Source organism: Anomaloglossus baeobatrachus, chromosome 2 (assembly GCF_048569485.1).
Source record: "Anomaloglossus baeobatrachus isolate aAnoBae1 chromosome 2, aAnoBae1.hap1, whole genome shotgun sequence".
Taxonomy (NCBI): domain Eukaryota; kingdom Metazoa; phylum Chordata; class Amphibia; order Anura; family Aromobatidae; genus Anomaloglossus; species Anomaloglossus baeobatrachus.
In genome coordinates this window covers 536593977-536610100 of record NC_134354.1, presented here as the reverse complement: position 1 = coordinate 536610100, position 16124 = coordinate 536593977, and the positions used below count along the sequence as shown (strand labels likewise).

General features: G+C 46.4%; 1 protein-coding gene across 2 annotated transcripts in view; it reads left to right on the top strand.

Annotated features, from left to right (window-relative positions):
* The window catches only part of LOC142291810 (serine/threonine-protein phosphatase 2A regulatory subunit B'' subunit beta-like), a 140154-nt gene that overhangs the window by 119409 nt on the left and 4621 nt on the right, over positions 1-16124 (top strand). For both annotated transcript variants that reach the window (XM_075336635.1, XM_075336636.1), the window contains 3 exons: positions 6087-6240; positions 8801-8849; positions 14796-14885. In XM_075336635.1, coding sequence (XP_075192750.1) covers positions 6087-6240; positions 8801-8849; positions 14796-14885 — 293 coding nt within the window. The remainder of the gene's footprint in view (positions 1-6086; positions 6241-8800; positions 8850-14795; positions 14886-16124) is intronic.

Sequence of the window (16124 nt, the reverse complement as noted above, 5' to 3'; positions counted from 1 at the left end):
GCATTTCTGAACACTGCGATACCAAATGTGTAGTAGTATTATTATTATTATTATTGTTATTATTATTGTTATTATAGTTTTACTTTCAACAGAGCAAACTTAGGGTTGTTTTTTTGTGGTGTGTGGTTTTTTGTTTTTGTTGATTTTACTGGACCCACTAGCCCACTAGGGGAGTTTATAGCTACACTGTCTGATTGCTTGTGCTGATCAGAGTGATTAAGTGCTGCTCTCGTGTTAGTGCCAGTATTCACAGAAAGTGACTTGGACAGTGACAGGGGTCATCATCTGACCCCGCTCTGTCATGGCAACACATTGGCGCCCCACGATCGCCTCACGGGGCTGTCGATGGTGGCAGGGAACAGTTCAATCCCCATCGGGGCACATTAGATAGTGCTGTCAAACTCTGACAGCACTATCTAAGGAGTTAAAAGGCACAGGTGGCTCTCTGATCCTCCTGCGCCTGTTAGCCTCACATGTGTGATCAGATGAGCATCCATGGACAGGGAATACCACGGGCTTGCTATTTACTATGGCATCATGCAGTATTCTGACACATTTTATTAATGGGGCCCTTATTTAATATCAGCCAGTGTAGGGTGTATAGTTGTCTAACTCCTGTCCTAATAAGACTCACCAGCCTACATTTTGTACAAGCACCATACACATTCGAATAAACTTGTCCAAACCCAACGGTATCTGCTGCTTGTCTGGCATGCCTGCTCTCCTTGGACAGATCATGTAGGAGGGAAGGTTTGGGCAGTATAAGGGTAAGTTCACACAGTGCGTTTTTCGCGGTGTTTTTGCGCAGTTTTCGGGGGTGTTTTTGCGCAGTTTTCGGGTGTGTTTTTGCTCAGAAAACTGCATGACTTTGCTTCCCCAGCAAAGTCTGAGTTTTTTCATTTTTGCTGTCTGCACAGTTTTTTTTCAGCTGCGTTTTTGTGGTGCCACAAAAACGCAGCATGTCAATTATTCCCGCGTTTTCCACTGCGCTTTTCATCCATTGAGTGCAATGGGATGTTGAAAAACGCAATGAGAAACGCAAATAGCTGCGTTTTGGTGCGTTTCTAAGACCAAAAACGCAGCTATAAACGCAGGAGGTGGGTAGTAAAGTGACATGTACAGGAAGAGGATTCCTTCTGTCAGTAAGCACAGAAGCGTGAATCCTCCCGGTACCGTCACCGCTGCGTCCACCTCCCGTCCTGTGCATGTATGCTGCCGTGCGGTGCCATGTTCGGGCGGGAGGTGGAAGCGGCTGCGAAATCAAAAGTGAACAGTAGAAAAAAAGTCATACTCACCTGTCTGCAGACTCCCGGTGCCATGCCCGCTCCCAGATCCTCCTCCCGGTACCGCCGCTCCGGGTGTGTGCAGTCTCCCCGGGTACGTATGCCTGCAGGACAGGGTGGATAAAAATCAATGTTTTTTTTAAAAAAAATAAAAAAAATCGGATTTTTTTTTTTATTTAAATCGGATTTTTTTCAATAAACTGCTTTTTGAGGAAAATATTTTACCATCCAAAGGTTCTTCCATCGTGAGATAAAGCTGAGTTGTTTAACTCAGTAGAATAAAGGCTGTATATGTGTAACATTCACAATGCCATGCTCTTCCAGAGGTTTCTGTAGGATTAGTGGGCAGTTTCTCTCCTATATTATCACAGACGCTCACTTTACTTACGCAGTTCTCAAAACTGAATTTGACTCCGCAGAGGTTCCAGCCTCTTCTTCACGGCAAAAATATTACAACATGAACAGAGTTGAGAAAAAGACCTTAATCCTATTGTTCTACAAACCTATGAATACAGAATCAACCCCTTCAGTGCCAAGTCCAAGAAGTTAGACAATATGTTTCTGATTGTTTGGAGTGGAATAGATCTGCACAACACAAGAAGAATGTGAATCTAAGTGTGAGGAGGAGGAAGGGCAAGCAGACAAGAAAGTGAAAGTGAAACTTTGAGCACAATACTGCAGCATAGCCACAGACAGACAAGTCTGGATCTGTTTGTGTGTACGATCTGAGGTTTGTTACATTCTTTCCTTATAATGGCAGCAGGCCGTAAAAGAGACCCAGTTTGGGAATATTTTAATGAAGCTCCTTCGCCTATCGGTAAGGCAGGCATGCGTGCAAAATGCAAACGATGCAACAAAGAGATGCAAGGCGTGGTGGCACGAATGAGGCAACATCATGAGAAGTGCGGTGATGAAGATGACCAAAGAAACACTTCTGAACAGGCAGGATCTTCAGGTTGGTAAACATTTTTATTGAATCCGATTTCTAAAGACTGAACTGTCATGTGTGAGAAAAATTATATTTCTTATTACTGCATGTTACTGTCATTTGGTACAGTTATGAAGAAAAACAAATATTCCTTTTGGGGCAGGGGCAGTGATGTGTTGTGTACAATAAGCAGAAATTGTATAATAAACAATAAAATAACAGCATTGACTTTTTGTGTTTAGGGGAATTCATGGATTCTGGAAACTATCCACCTCCAAGATCACCATCATCCTGTTCTACAGTTTGAGTTATCCATCCAGGATAGTGCTTCATTAGCAGCAGCATCATCATAAGACACCCACAGCCACATATCACCATCACCCAAAAGGAAGAAAAAACCTTTACCTCCTGGAACCACCATAGATAGGTTTGTGATAAGAACTAGCAGATTAGAAAGAGTTGATTGATGAAAAAATTGCCCAGTTTATTTATGCAACGAACTCTTCTTTCCGTCTGACTGAGAACCCACATTTCATTAATATGATTCAGTCACTGAGACCAGGATACAGTCCACCCAGTAGAGCTGATGTTGCAGGGAAACTGCTGGATCAAGTGTATGACAGAGAAATGGAGCAATGTGCAACAGCTCTGGAGGGTAAAATTGTTAACCTAAGTATTTATGGGTGGAGTAATGTCCACAATGATCCTATTGTATGTGCTTGTATAACAGAAGAAGGTAAAGTTTCCTTGCACAAACAACTGATACGTCAGGAAATGCACACACAGCAGAATACTTACAAGAAGTGGCAGTAAAAGCTATAACGACATGTGAACAAAAATTCAAATGTCTAGTACGTAGTTTGGTCACTGACAATGCTGCATACGTATCCAAGATGAGAAGAGATTTAGAAGAGCAGGGAGGGAATACAAAGCTGCTAATAACATATGGTTGCAGTGCTCATTTGCTGCACCTCTTAGCCAAAGACTTAAGTGTTCCAGAAATAAAGGCTAATGTTGTTGAAATTGCTAAATACTTCCGTAATAATAATTTTGCTGCAGCAGCTCTGAAAAGGATGGGTGGAACCAAGCTACCGCTCCCACAAGATGTTAGATGGAACTCCGTGGTGGACTGTTTTGAGCAGTATATCAAAAACTGGCCTATTCTGATGACACTTTGTGAAGAAAATCGAGATAAAATAGATGGCACTGTCACGGCCAAAATCCTCAACATTGGGCTTAAGAGAAATGTTGAACATATGCTGAGCTTCCTGAAACCCATCTCTCAAGCTTTAAACAAAATACAGAAAAATAGCTGTTTTATTGCGGATGCTATTGAAATTTGGAAGGAACTGAGTGAACACTTAAAAACAGAACTACACATGGACAAAATTTAAATTACAAGCAGTAAACAAACGAATGGGACAAGCACTGACTCCAGCTCATTTTTTGGCAAATATTGTCAATATCCAATATTAGGGTCAAAACCTAAGTGCTGAGGAAGAGGAGTTAGCTATGACATGGGTATCCAGCAATCATCCATCTTTAATGCCAACTATAATAAACTTCAGAGCTAAGGGGGAACCATTCAAGAAATATATGTTTGCTGAAGATATTTTAAGGAAGGTCACACCAGTAAACTGGTGGAAGTCACTTAAGCGCTTGGATTTAGAGACTGTTCAAGTAATGATTTCACTTTTAACACCAGTAGCTTCTTCTGCAGGCGTTGAAAGAATATTCTCTTCCTTTGGACTCATTCATTCTAAATTGAGAAATCGGTTGGGACCCAATAAAGCAGGTAAGCTTGTTTTTTCTTTTCCAGATTATGAATAGGAACAAAGAAGAAGATGATGATGAGGATGACGACAAGTGAGCTACAGAGGACAGCAGGGACAGTAGTATTTACGTTTTTCATGTGTCGGCTGGGCTGACAGTCTAAGTTTCTTAAAATATATATATATTTTGTTTAGCCAAATTAGTTAACAAACATGGATGTTTGTTTAAGCAAATAACTTATGCTGTAATGTTGTTATTGTTTCAGTTGAATAAATCTATTTAAATTATTAAGGTCAGGATTATTTTTCTCCTTCCTAAGTACAACAGAACAGTGGTGTCCAAATATGAATGATTAACCCATTAAACTGGGGAGAAAAAAGTAATATAAAAAGTGATTCTAAAAATCTTCATCTACTTGCATGTTAAAGTAGCAAGAACTAGTCTAGGTAGAAACTTTGATTTAAATCACTGATTTAAATCAAGCCTTACTGACTAGTGATTTAAATCGTGCTTTAAATCAGTTGATTTAAATCAAATCCACCCTGCTGCAGGATGCAGGACCTGGCAATGGATCACCTGATGCAGTCACCTGACGCGTCAGCTGATGGTAAGTCTCGGGCTGACGCCAGCGCCCGGCCGGTTTAACCTATCAGCGGATGTGTCAGGAGACTTCATCCCTGATTACCGGCAGCTGCTACAGCGATCGGACGGGATCAGACTCGCTCTAGGAGCTGCCGGTAATCAGCACATAAGTGAGTATTTTTTTTTTTTTCTTTTGCACCGATGCATCTGCTGATTGTATAAACGGCTTTTATACAATCAGCTGATGTGTGATGTGATTCAGGCACTTGATCCTGACACATCAGCTGATCGCTTTGCCTTCCAGCAAACCGATCAGATGATATTGGATCCTGATTGGACAGCGCGGGACCCTTGACCCAGGATTACTGCGGAGGGGGGGTTCTTTATTTCAATAAAGATGGAGTCACTAATTGTGTTGTGTTTTATTTCTAATAAAAATATTTTTCTGTGTGTTGTGTTTTTATCTTTACTAGAAATTCATGGTGGCCATGTCTAATATTTGCGTGACACCATGAATTTCGGGCTTAGGGCCAGCTGATAATATACAGCTAGCCCTAACCCCATTATTACCCAGTGAGCCACCCGGCATCAGGGCAGCTGGAAGAGTTGGATACAGCGCCAGAAGATGGCGCTTCTATGAAAGCGCCATTTTCTGGGGTGGCTGTGGACTGCAATTTGCAGCGGGGGTGCCCAGAAAACATGGGCACCCTGCACTGTGGATTCCAATCCCCAGCTGCCTAGTTGTACCTGGCTGGACACAAAAATTAGGCGAAGCTCAAGTCATATTTTTTTTTTTTTTATTTTTTTTTTTTAATTTCATGAAATTCATGAAATAATTAAAAAAAAAAAAAAAGGGCTTCTCTATATTTTTGGTTCCCAGCCGGGTACAAATAGGCAGCTGGGGGTTGGGGGCAGCCCGTACCTGCCTGCTGTACCCGGCTAGCATACAAAAATATGGCGAAGCCCACGTCATTTTTTTTTTTGTTTGGGGGGGGCAAAGAAATCCTGCATACAGTCCTGGAAGGAGGATGCTGAGCCTTGTAGTTCGACAGCTGCTGTCTGCTCTCCTGCATACACTATTGGATGGAGTATACTGAGCCTTGTAGTTCTGCAGCTGTCTGCTCTCCTGCATACACTAGTGGAGAATGAAGAACATATTGAAGAAGGAAATGACATCAGACCACTTTTTTTTTTTTTTTTTTTTGTTCACTGATAAAAAACGCATAAAGACGCAGTGAGCAAACACGCAGCAAAAAACGCACCAAATCGCGGCAAAACGCCCGCGTTTTTTGACGCGTTTTTTGACGCACAAAAACGCAGCGTCAAAAAAACGCAGTGTGTGAACCTAGCCTACCATTTCTATTCCTTACCCTTTTGTTTTGAGGGATGATGAGCCACCTCCATAGGGGTCTGGCAGCAGTTTTCATCCCATTGAAAACAAGTAATGTTTGTTTAAGCCGAGTGTTTGTGTATATGGGGATCGTAAAAGCACTGACAGTCTTCATTCCTTCTGTTTTCAGCATGTGGCACTGCTGGAGGAGGAAGATATCAACCAGTCAACAGACTATTTTTCATATGAACACTTCTATGTCATCTACTGCAAGTTCTGGGAGCTGGACATTGACCATGACTTGTACATCGATGAGCAGGACTTATCCAAGCACAACGACCATGGTACAAATAATCCTTTCCACATTCTTCTTCTCGTTTTGTTATTACTTAAAGATTATTAACAATAACTGAGACAAAGCTTATTGAAGTGTTTCATATTAAGTTTGAACAGAGGAAAATTTAAGGATTGCCGTTCACCTTTCTTCAGAGTAAAAAAAAAAAGTGGGTGATCAATCCAGTATAAGATCTCCCCAATCCTTTAAATCAGGGGTGGGGAACCTTTTTACTGCCGGGGGCCATTTGGCAATTTCTACCAACCTTCGGGGGCCACACCAAATTATCAATGTGAAAATAACCCTGCTATATTTGGTCAAACAATTAACTCACCCTTACTGTGGTAGCTGCAGCTGCTTCTCTTTGGTGTGGCTGTGATATTTGATGATACAAATCATGTTGCTTCTGAGAACTGCTTTTCCAAGTTTGTCTCGGTCTGTAGCGCAGTCATCTCTTTGTATATACATCACAGGAGACGCTGGAGGCACATATATCACTGGAGGGGCTGGGGGCATTACATAGGAGACTATGGGACTGATGTGTACACATCAGATAAGAGACGCTGGGACTGCTGCATATACATCACAGGAGACACTGGGGGCACATATATGCTCCCTGTGAGGTAAATGCCCCCAGCCCCTCCTGTAATGTAAATGCCCCCAGCCCCTCCTGTAATGTAAATGCCCCCAGCCCCTCCTGTGTTATGAATGTCCCCAGTGTCTCCTGTGATATGTATGGTATGCCCCCAGCATCTCCAATGCGATGTATAAGTCACAGGAGACGCTGGGGCATACACATCACAGCAGGAGACGCTGGAGGCAAACAAAACACAAGAGGGGCTGGGGGGCATACACATCAAAGAAGACGCTGGGGGCATACACAACGCTAGAGGGGCTGGGGGGGCGTACACAACGCAAGAGGCGCATACACAACGTAAGAGGGGCTGGGTGGGCATACACAACACAAGAGAGGCTGGGGGCACACACATCACAAGAGGGGCACAGACCTCACTGGAGGGAATGGGGGCATGGACAGCACTTTCAGAGCACAGGCGTGACTGGGGGAACACAACACTGGGGGTGATGCACATCATTGGGAGGGCACAAGGCACGGGGCGGGCTGCACACAGCACTGGCAGAGCCCTGATATCACTGGGGGGACACAAACCTGGGGTGATGCTCAGCAAGGGTGGGGAGGGGGACACAGCACTGAGCCTTTCACACAACTCTGGGGAGGTGGTAAACAGAACTGGTAGGCACCAAAGCACTGGACGGGGCACAGAGGGCAGGAGCCTGGCACAGAGCGGCGTCGGTGCAGGAGCCGGGCACAGAGCGGCGTCGGTGCAGGAGCCGGGCACAGAGCGGCGTCGGTGCAGGAGCCGGGCACAGAGCGGCGTCGGTGCAGGAGCCGGGCACAGAGCGGCGTCGGTGCAGGAGCCGGGCACAGAGCGGCGTCGGTGCAGGAGCCGGGCACAGAGCGGCGTCGGTGCAGGAGCCGGGCACAGAGCGGCGTCGGTGCAGGAGCCGGGCACAGAGCGGCGTCGGTGCAGGAGCCGGGCACAGAGCGGCGTCGGTGCAGGAGCCGGGCACAGAGCGGCGTCGGTGCAGGAGCCGGGCACAGAGCGGCGTCGGTGCAGGAGCCGGGCACAGAGCGGCGTCGGTGCAGGAGCCGGGCACAGAGCGGCGTCGGTGCAGGAGCCGGGCACAGAGCGGCGTCGGTGCAGGAGCCGGGCACAGAGCGGCGTCGGTGCAGGAGCCGGGCACAGAGCGGCGTCGGTGCAGGAGCCGGGCACAGAGCGGCGTCGGTGCAGGAGCCGGGCACAGAGCGGCGTCGGTGCAGGAGCCGGGCACAGAGCGGCGTCGGTGCAGGAGCCGGGCACAGAGCGGCGTCGGTGCAGGAGCCGGGCACAGAGCGGCGTCGGTGCAGGAGCCGGGCACAGAGCGGCGTCGGTGCAGGAGCCGGGCACAGAGCGGCGTCGGTGCAGGAGCCGGGCACAGAGCGGCGTCGGTGCAGGAGCCGGGCACAGAGCGGCGTCGGTGCAGGAGCCGGGCACAGAGCGGCGTCGGTGCAGGAGCCGGGCACAGAGCGGCGTCGGTGCAGGAGCCGGGCACAGAGCGGCGTCGGTGCAGGAGCCGGGCACAGAGCGGCGTCTGTGCAGGAGCCGGGCACAGAGCGGCGTCTGTGCAGGAGCCGGGCACAGAGCGGCGTCGGCGCAGGAGCCGGGCGGACAGCGGCGGCAGTGCAGGAGCCGGGCACACACACCGCTGAGCACGCTGACACTGGACAGCGGCGCATGTGGGGATTTAAAGAGCTGCCAGCCTACAGGACTGCAGCAGCGGACCCATCACTGCAGCCCCTGGGAATCTGCCCGGGGGCCGCATAAAAGATAATCGCGGGCCACATATGGTTCGCGGGCCGGAGGTTCCCCACCCCTGCTTTAAGTTGTTGTCAGAACCTCACTTGCCTAAGAGGATAAGGAAATGTCAATATCTAACAATAATCTGCTGTTATCGCAAAAAAAGGTTCCACTAATCTATATATATATTTTATTTTTTTTTTTCCCCCACAGCTATATCAAGTAGAATTATTGAAAGAATATTTTCTGGCGCAGTCACTCGGTGAGTATTAATTGTTTTCCTGAAGCCCTTTGTGCCCCCAGTTGGGGTATGCGTATATGGAGCGGGCTCTAGGGCTGTGCCTACTCCACACAGGATGGGGACCATGATACTTATGTCTGAAAAGCGCTGTGAAAATTAATGGAGCTAAAATACATACATGACAGATGCCAGCTGTAATACATAGCAGCATGTAAAAATCATTAAAATGCAGTGGCTATCAGTAATGAACAGCAGCAATTAAACAGCACTCCCAAATAGCACTGACTGGTGCTCACCGGCCTACCTCAACGCACTTACGAGTTACCGATGGGTTACTATGGCGCCCGAAGGCCTGCTGTCTTCGTAATCAACACCAGCCTGTGGCTGGGCTTCATAGGAGCCCTTTGATTTTATTTTTTTATACTATGTACTGCATTACAGTTGTACTGTAGTATATAGTACAAGCAAGCAAATGATTTTGCAGATTAACCCCTTCAGCCCCCAGCCTGTTTTCACCTTAAAGACTGGGCCATTTTTTACATTTCTGACCAGTGTCACTTTGACAGGTTATAACTCTGGAACGCTTCAACGGATCCTGGCGATTCTGAGACTGTATTTTCGTGACCTATTGTGCTTCATGTCAGTGGTACATTTAGGACGATATGTTTTGCGTTTATTTGTGAAAATTTTGGAAATTTGGCGAAAATTTAGAAAATTTCGCAATTTTCAAAATTTGAAATTTTATGCCCATACATCTGTGAGATGTCACACAAAATAGTTACTATATAACATTTCCCATTTGTCTACTTTATACCAGCGCAATTTTCGAAACAATTTTTTTTTCCGTTAGGAAGTTAGAAGGGTTAAAAGTTCATCAGCAATTTTTCATTTTTCCAACAAAATTTACAAAAAACTTTTGTTAGGTACCACATCACATTTAAAGCGACTTTGAGAGGCCTAGGTGAAAGAAAATACCCAAAAGTGACCCCATTCTAAAATCTGCACCCCTCACACTGCTCAAAACTACATCCAAGAAGTTTATTAACCCTTTAGGAGCTTTACAGCAACCAAAGCAATGTGGAAGGAAAAAATGAAAATTTTACTTTTTTACACACAAATGTTACTTTAGCCATGAAATTTAGCAAGGGTATCAGGAAAAATGCACCATAAAATTAATTGTGCAATTTCTCCTGATTACACCGAAATCTCATATGTGAGGGAAATCGATTGTTTGGGCACACGGCAAGGCTCGGAAGAGAAGGAGCATCATTTGAATTTTTGAAAGCAAATTTGTCTGGAATAATTAGCAGATGCGATGTTGCATTTGGAGACCCCCTGAGGTGCCTAAACAATGGAGCTCCCCCACAAGTGAACCCATTTTGGAAACTAGACCCCTCATGGAATTTATCTAGATGTTTATTGAGCACTTTGAACCTCTGGGGGCACAAAAGTTAATAACTTTGAGCCGTGAAAATAATAAAAAAAAAAATTACCACGAAATTGTTACTTCAACCAGGTAGCTTTTTTTCACAAGGGTATCAGGAAAAATTGCAACATAAAATGTATTGTGCATGTTCTCCTGAGTACACAGATACCTCATATGTGGTGGAAATCAAATGTTTGGGCGCACAGCAGGGCTCGGGAGGCAAGGAGCGACATTTGACTTTTCAAACGCAAAATTGTCTGGAATCGTTAGTGGATGCCATGTTGTGTTTGGAAGACCCCCTGAGATGCCTAAACAATGGAGCTCCCCCACAAGTGACCCCATTTTGGAAACTAGACCCCTCATGGAATTTGTCTAGATGTTTACTGAACACTTTGAACCCCTGGAGGCTTCACAAAAGTTTAGAATGTTCAGCCGTGAAAATATATATATTTTTTTTTTTTTTACCATGAAATTGTTATTTCAACCAGGTAGCTTTTTTTTTCCACAAGGGTATCAGGAAAAAATACACCATAAAATGTATTGTGCAATTTCTCCTGAGTACACAGATACCTCATATGTGGTGGAAAGTAATTGTTTGGGCACACGGTGGGGCTCAGAAGAGAAGGCGAGCCATTTCACAGCAAAATTGGTTGGAATTATTAGCGTACGCCATGTTGCGTTTGGAGACCCCCTGAGGTGCCTAAACAATGGAGCTCCCCCACAAGTGACCTCATTTTGGAAACTAGACCCCCCATGGCATAAATCTAGATGGGTAATGAGCACTTTGAACCCTCACGTGCTTCATACATTGAGGCATAAAAACAAAAAAGTACTTTTTTTTTTAAACAAAAATGTTATTTTTGGCTCAATTTTTTAATTTGTACAGTGGTAACAGGATAAAATGGACCGCAAAATTTGTTGGGCAATTTGTTCTGACTACGCTGATACCTCATATGGGGCAGAAAACCACTGTTTGGGCGCACGGCAGAGCTCCAGAGGGAAGGAGCGTCATTTGGCTTTTTAAATGGAAAATTAGCTGGAATCGTTAGCCGCACCATGTTGCGTTTGCAGATCCCCCTGACGTGCCCAAACAGTGGAGCTCCCCCACATGTGACCCCATGTTGGAAACTAGACCACCCCCCCCCCCCCCCATACAAAGAAGTATTAGTTTGGCAAACTAAAAAATACAGACATCAGAAAAAAAAATGTGTTTTATATATATATATATATATATATATATTAATATAATATAATATAATATAATATATGAGCGCCTGCAACTGACACTAAGGCAAGTGCCACACGTGAGAGCGATGCACAAATCTCGCATCGCATCACCCGACGCAGCCGCACACTCCTGTCTGGAAGAGAGCGACCGTGCCGGATCATGCGATGTTGAGACTTGTGCATCGCTCTCATGTGTGGCACTGGGCTGATCCTTACAATATTACAATATTCAGTAAAAAAAATACTGTAGTTGACGATTACTACAGTATAATTTTACTGGCCCTAAACTAAGTTTATTTGTATTTCTTTCTTAGTTTACAGAAAAAAAAATCAAGACGAACGCACGGATGTGCTGCAAAAAGGGGGGGACTAGGTGGGATGGAAAAAAAGATGGATGGAGGATGGGAGAGGGCGCGGCGGATGGAGGAGTGGCGGAGGATGGGTGAGGGCACAACGGATGCAGGAGCGGCGGAGGAAGGGGGGGAGAGGGGAAGGGTGGGAGGTGAGATTGGGGATAGCTGCCTTACAGAATGGTTCTAGGCAGCAGGATTGCAGCAGATCCAGGAGGGGGCAGAGGATTAAGGGGATGGGAGAGAGCAGGCAGCAGATCAGGGAGGGGGCAGAGGCTGATGGGGGAGTGAGGTGGCAGATGCAGGGGCGCAGCGGAAGATGCAGGGCCGCAGCGGCTGATGGGGAAGAGTGCGGCGGCTGATGGGGAAGAGTGCGGCGGCTGATGGGGAAGAGTGCGGCGGCTGATGGGGAAGAGTGCGGCGGCTGATGGGGAAGAGTGCGGCGGCTGATGGGGAAGAGTGCGGCGGCTGATGGGGAAGAGTGCGGCGGCTGATGGGGAAGAGTGCGGCGGCTGATGGGGAAGAGTGCGGCGGCTGATGGGGAAGAGTGCGGCGGCTGATGGGGAAGAGTGCAGTGGCTGGGGGAGTGGAGCGGCAAATGCAGGGGCGGCGCAGCGGCGGATACAAGGAGGCAGCAGAAAGAGCAGCGGCGTCAGATGCAGGGGGGGGGCGCAGCGTGAGGAGAGCAGCGGCGTCAGATGCCCCCATGCATCTGATGCCGCTGCTCTCCTCCCGCTGCGCCACCCCCTGCATCTGACGCCGCTGCTCTCTTTCTGCTGAGTAGCTGCGTAACATGCAGGGGCGCAGCGGGAAAGTGGCGGCGTCACATGTAGGGGCGCAGCGGGAGAGCAGGGGGCGAAGCAGATGGAGGAGGGCAGCGGTGGATCGGGGGCTGGGACTCACAGATGGGCACCCGCAGGGATCGCTCTCCTCAGATTCCACGGAGGGAGAAGCTAAGGAGAGCGATCTCCTACAGCGAGCTCACCCGATCCCAGATGCACGGTGCTTGGAGAGATCAGTCACAAGGCCGATCTCTCCAATCAGAGCTGGGGGCGGGTGCAGTAAAGGTCACCGAGCTCCAGCCAATGGCCAGTGCTGCAGCTGCACTGACATAGCTGGATTTCAAGGCTTTAGCCATTTTCAATTGTTGAAACATTACACTGGCTGTGATTGGCTGAGCGGCGTTCGGCAGCCAATCACAGCCTCCGTAGGTCCAAGAAGGAGACACCACCCCTCCTAAGGTCAGGTACAAGTCCTCTCCTTCCCGAATCTACAGTTTTTGAAAACCGATCGCGGTGCCCGTGGCTCCGGGGCCGCGATTTCGCCATGACTGATGTATCAGTCATGGGTCTTTAAGTACCAGGGCACCATGTCGGCTAGATCCGTCAAAGGTCGTGAAGGGGTTAAAGTCCTCAAAAGAGACAAAGGTAAAAAAAAGTTTTTTAAAAAAAATGATATAAAAGTTTTAAAGGAACCTGTTATGTCCGATAGCACTATTAACTTGCGTTGATCTGCAGGGTAATGGTGTTATGAATGTGCTCTGTTTTAGTACTGAAAGTGCGAGAAAATTAACTTTATTGCTGCAGGTAGTCACAGGCTTTCATCCATACAGCTATGCTCCTAGCAATTAGTCACTATTCACAGCACTGAGAACGGTGGCTGTAGGCACACCCCGGCACTAACTGACAGCCTGCTCTGTACTGATGCAATGCTTAGCCAGCTGACAGTTAGTGCCGAAGCGTGCCTACAGCCACAGTTCTTACAGCTGTGAGTTGTGACTGTACTGCTCCGGGCACACCTGCATGACTGAAAGCTGGCAGCTCCTGGGAGAAATAAAGCGAATTCTCTCAAGTGCTGCACACTCAATACTGGCACCTTCATAATGTTATTAACTAATTAACCTACAGATTAACCCCACATCTACAGGCTATTATTGGACATGACTGGTTGCCTTTTTAAATGACCCCCTTATTCCAATTTTAATTAAAGAAATAATAAACATAAACCTATCGCAAAAGGGTTCATGTAAATTTGTAATATAAAAGCCAAGCAAAAATTATTTCAGACTATCCAAATATTGTATTGCTTCTCTTCTGGAACACCTGAAATAGGAAATGACACTTTATTTCCATATTGTATTTTTTGTTGACCGTGAATTAACACTGGCCGATTATTGTAAACAAGTATTCCTAGGAACGCTTGGTTCTCAATCAGCCAGTGTAAACAGGCTGCCAATCACGAACAAGCAAAGTGCTCCTTTGTTGGGGCGAAATTAAGTTTTATTTAAAAATTCTGGTTATTGGCTGATCATAGTCCTGTGTAAAAGGATTGTGCTGCTCTATGATCATATTGCAGTTCTAGGCTACGCCCTCTTCCATGTGAAGCCACACCCTTTTCCTAGAAAACGTGTTTCATTGAAACGTTCAGGATTTGTGTCTTAAGTCCCCTTGTTAGGCTATGTGCGCACGCTGCATTTTTTTGACGCTACGTTTTTGGCCGCTAAAAACGCACCTGCGGCAAAAACGCAGGCGTTTTTACCACGTTTAGGTGCGTTTTTGGCTGCGGTTTGCTGCGTTTTTGATCTCTGCGTTTTTCCAATGCATTGCATGGGGGGAAAACGCAGGAAAGAATTGACATGTCTATTATTTTTTTTTTTTTTTTTTATTAAAGCTCAAAAACGCAGCTTAAAAAAAAAAGTTATGTGCGGACAGCAAAAATGAAAAGTCTTAGACTTTGCTGGGGAAGAAAAGTCATGCAGTTTTGACCCAAATACACCCACGGAAAACGCTGCGAAAAAGGCACTGTGCGCACATAGAAGTATACTTCTATCTGGTCTTTCAAAATGCACTATGCTGACTTTTATCTATATGTACAATTGTTATGTCTTTATATTTTAGAACATCTGCCGTTGCCTCTTTCTCATGGGTAAACAATTACTGGTTTCTGTTTTATTGTCTCTTGTAGTAGTCGAAAAGCACAAAAAGAAGGAAAGATTAGCTATGCAGACTTTGTATGGTTTCTCCTATCTGAAGAGGACAAGAAAACCCAGACCAGGTGAGTCCCACAAGATACATAGGTTTCCATGATGCACAAGAGATTGTTCTTGCAGTTACTTATTTTTTTTAATTACTTTAACAGCACGACAGCTCAGTGGTTAGCGCTATTATATTGTTGCGCTGGGGTCCTGGGTCAAATGCCACCAAAAACAACATCTACAAAGAGTTTGCATCCCCTGATTGCGTCAGTTTCCTCCGGGTTCTCCGGTTTCATCCCACACTCCAAAGACATTTCAGATGTGGAAGAAGGAAACCGGGATATGCCGCGCTGACATCAATCAACTCTTGGTTGTTTGAATTCCTCTTTTATTTAATCAGGTCTATGCGTTTCGGACGACGCAGCCTCCTTCTTCAGGACAATTATGACAGAAAAATCAACAAGAAGGTTGATTTTTCTGTAATTGTCCTGAAGGAGGCTACGTCCTCCGAAACGCATAGACCTGATTAACCCTAGAACGCTCAACCATAGAAATCTACAATAGAAAACAAGTAACCTAGCAGGCCTGTGAGTCCCCAGGTATGCGTTCTACGGTTAAATAAAAGGGGAATTAATCAACTCTTGGATGTTTGATGTCAACGCGGCATATCCTGATTTTTCCTTCTTCCACATCTGCAATACGTCACTCCGGGGCTACAGCAGACGCCATTTTATGCGTATGTAGGAGCTGTGACTGGCACAACTTCTACAGATGAGTACCTAAAGGCCCAGTCACACTAAACAACTTACCAGCGATCCCAACAACGATACAACCTGATAGGGATCGCTGGTAAGTTGCTAGGAGGTCGCTGGTGAGATGTCACACTAAGCGACGCTCCAGCGATCCCACCAGCAACCTGACCTGGCAGGGATCGCTGGAGCGTTACTACACGTGGAAGCATGCTGCGCTTGGTAACTAAGGTAAATATCGGGTAACCATCCGATATTTACCTTGGTTACCAGCGCACACCGCTTAGCGCTGGCTCCCTGCACACCTAGCCACAGTACACATCGGGTTAATTACCCGATGTGTACTCTGTGTGCAGGGAGCCGGCTTCTGTGGACGCTGGTAACCACGGTAAACATCGGGTAACCAAGAAGCCCTTCCCTTGGTTACCCGATATTTACCTTCGTTACCAGCGTCCGCCGCTCTCACACTGCCAGTGCCGGCTCCCTGTTCCCTGCACTCCTAGCCACAGTACACATTGGGTTAATTACCCGATGTGTACTCCAGCTACTTGTGCAGGGAGCAGGGAGCCG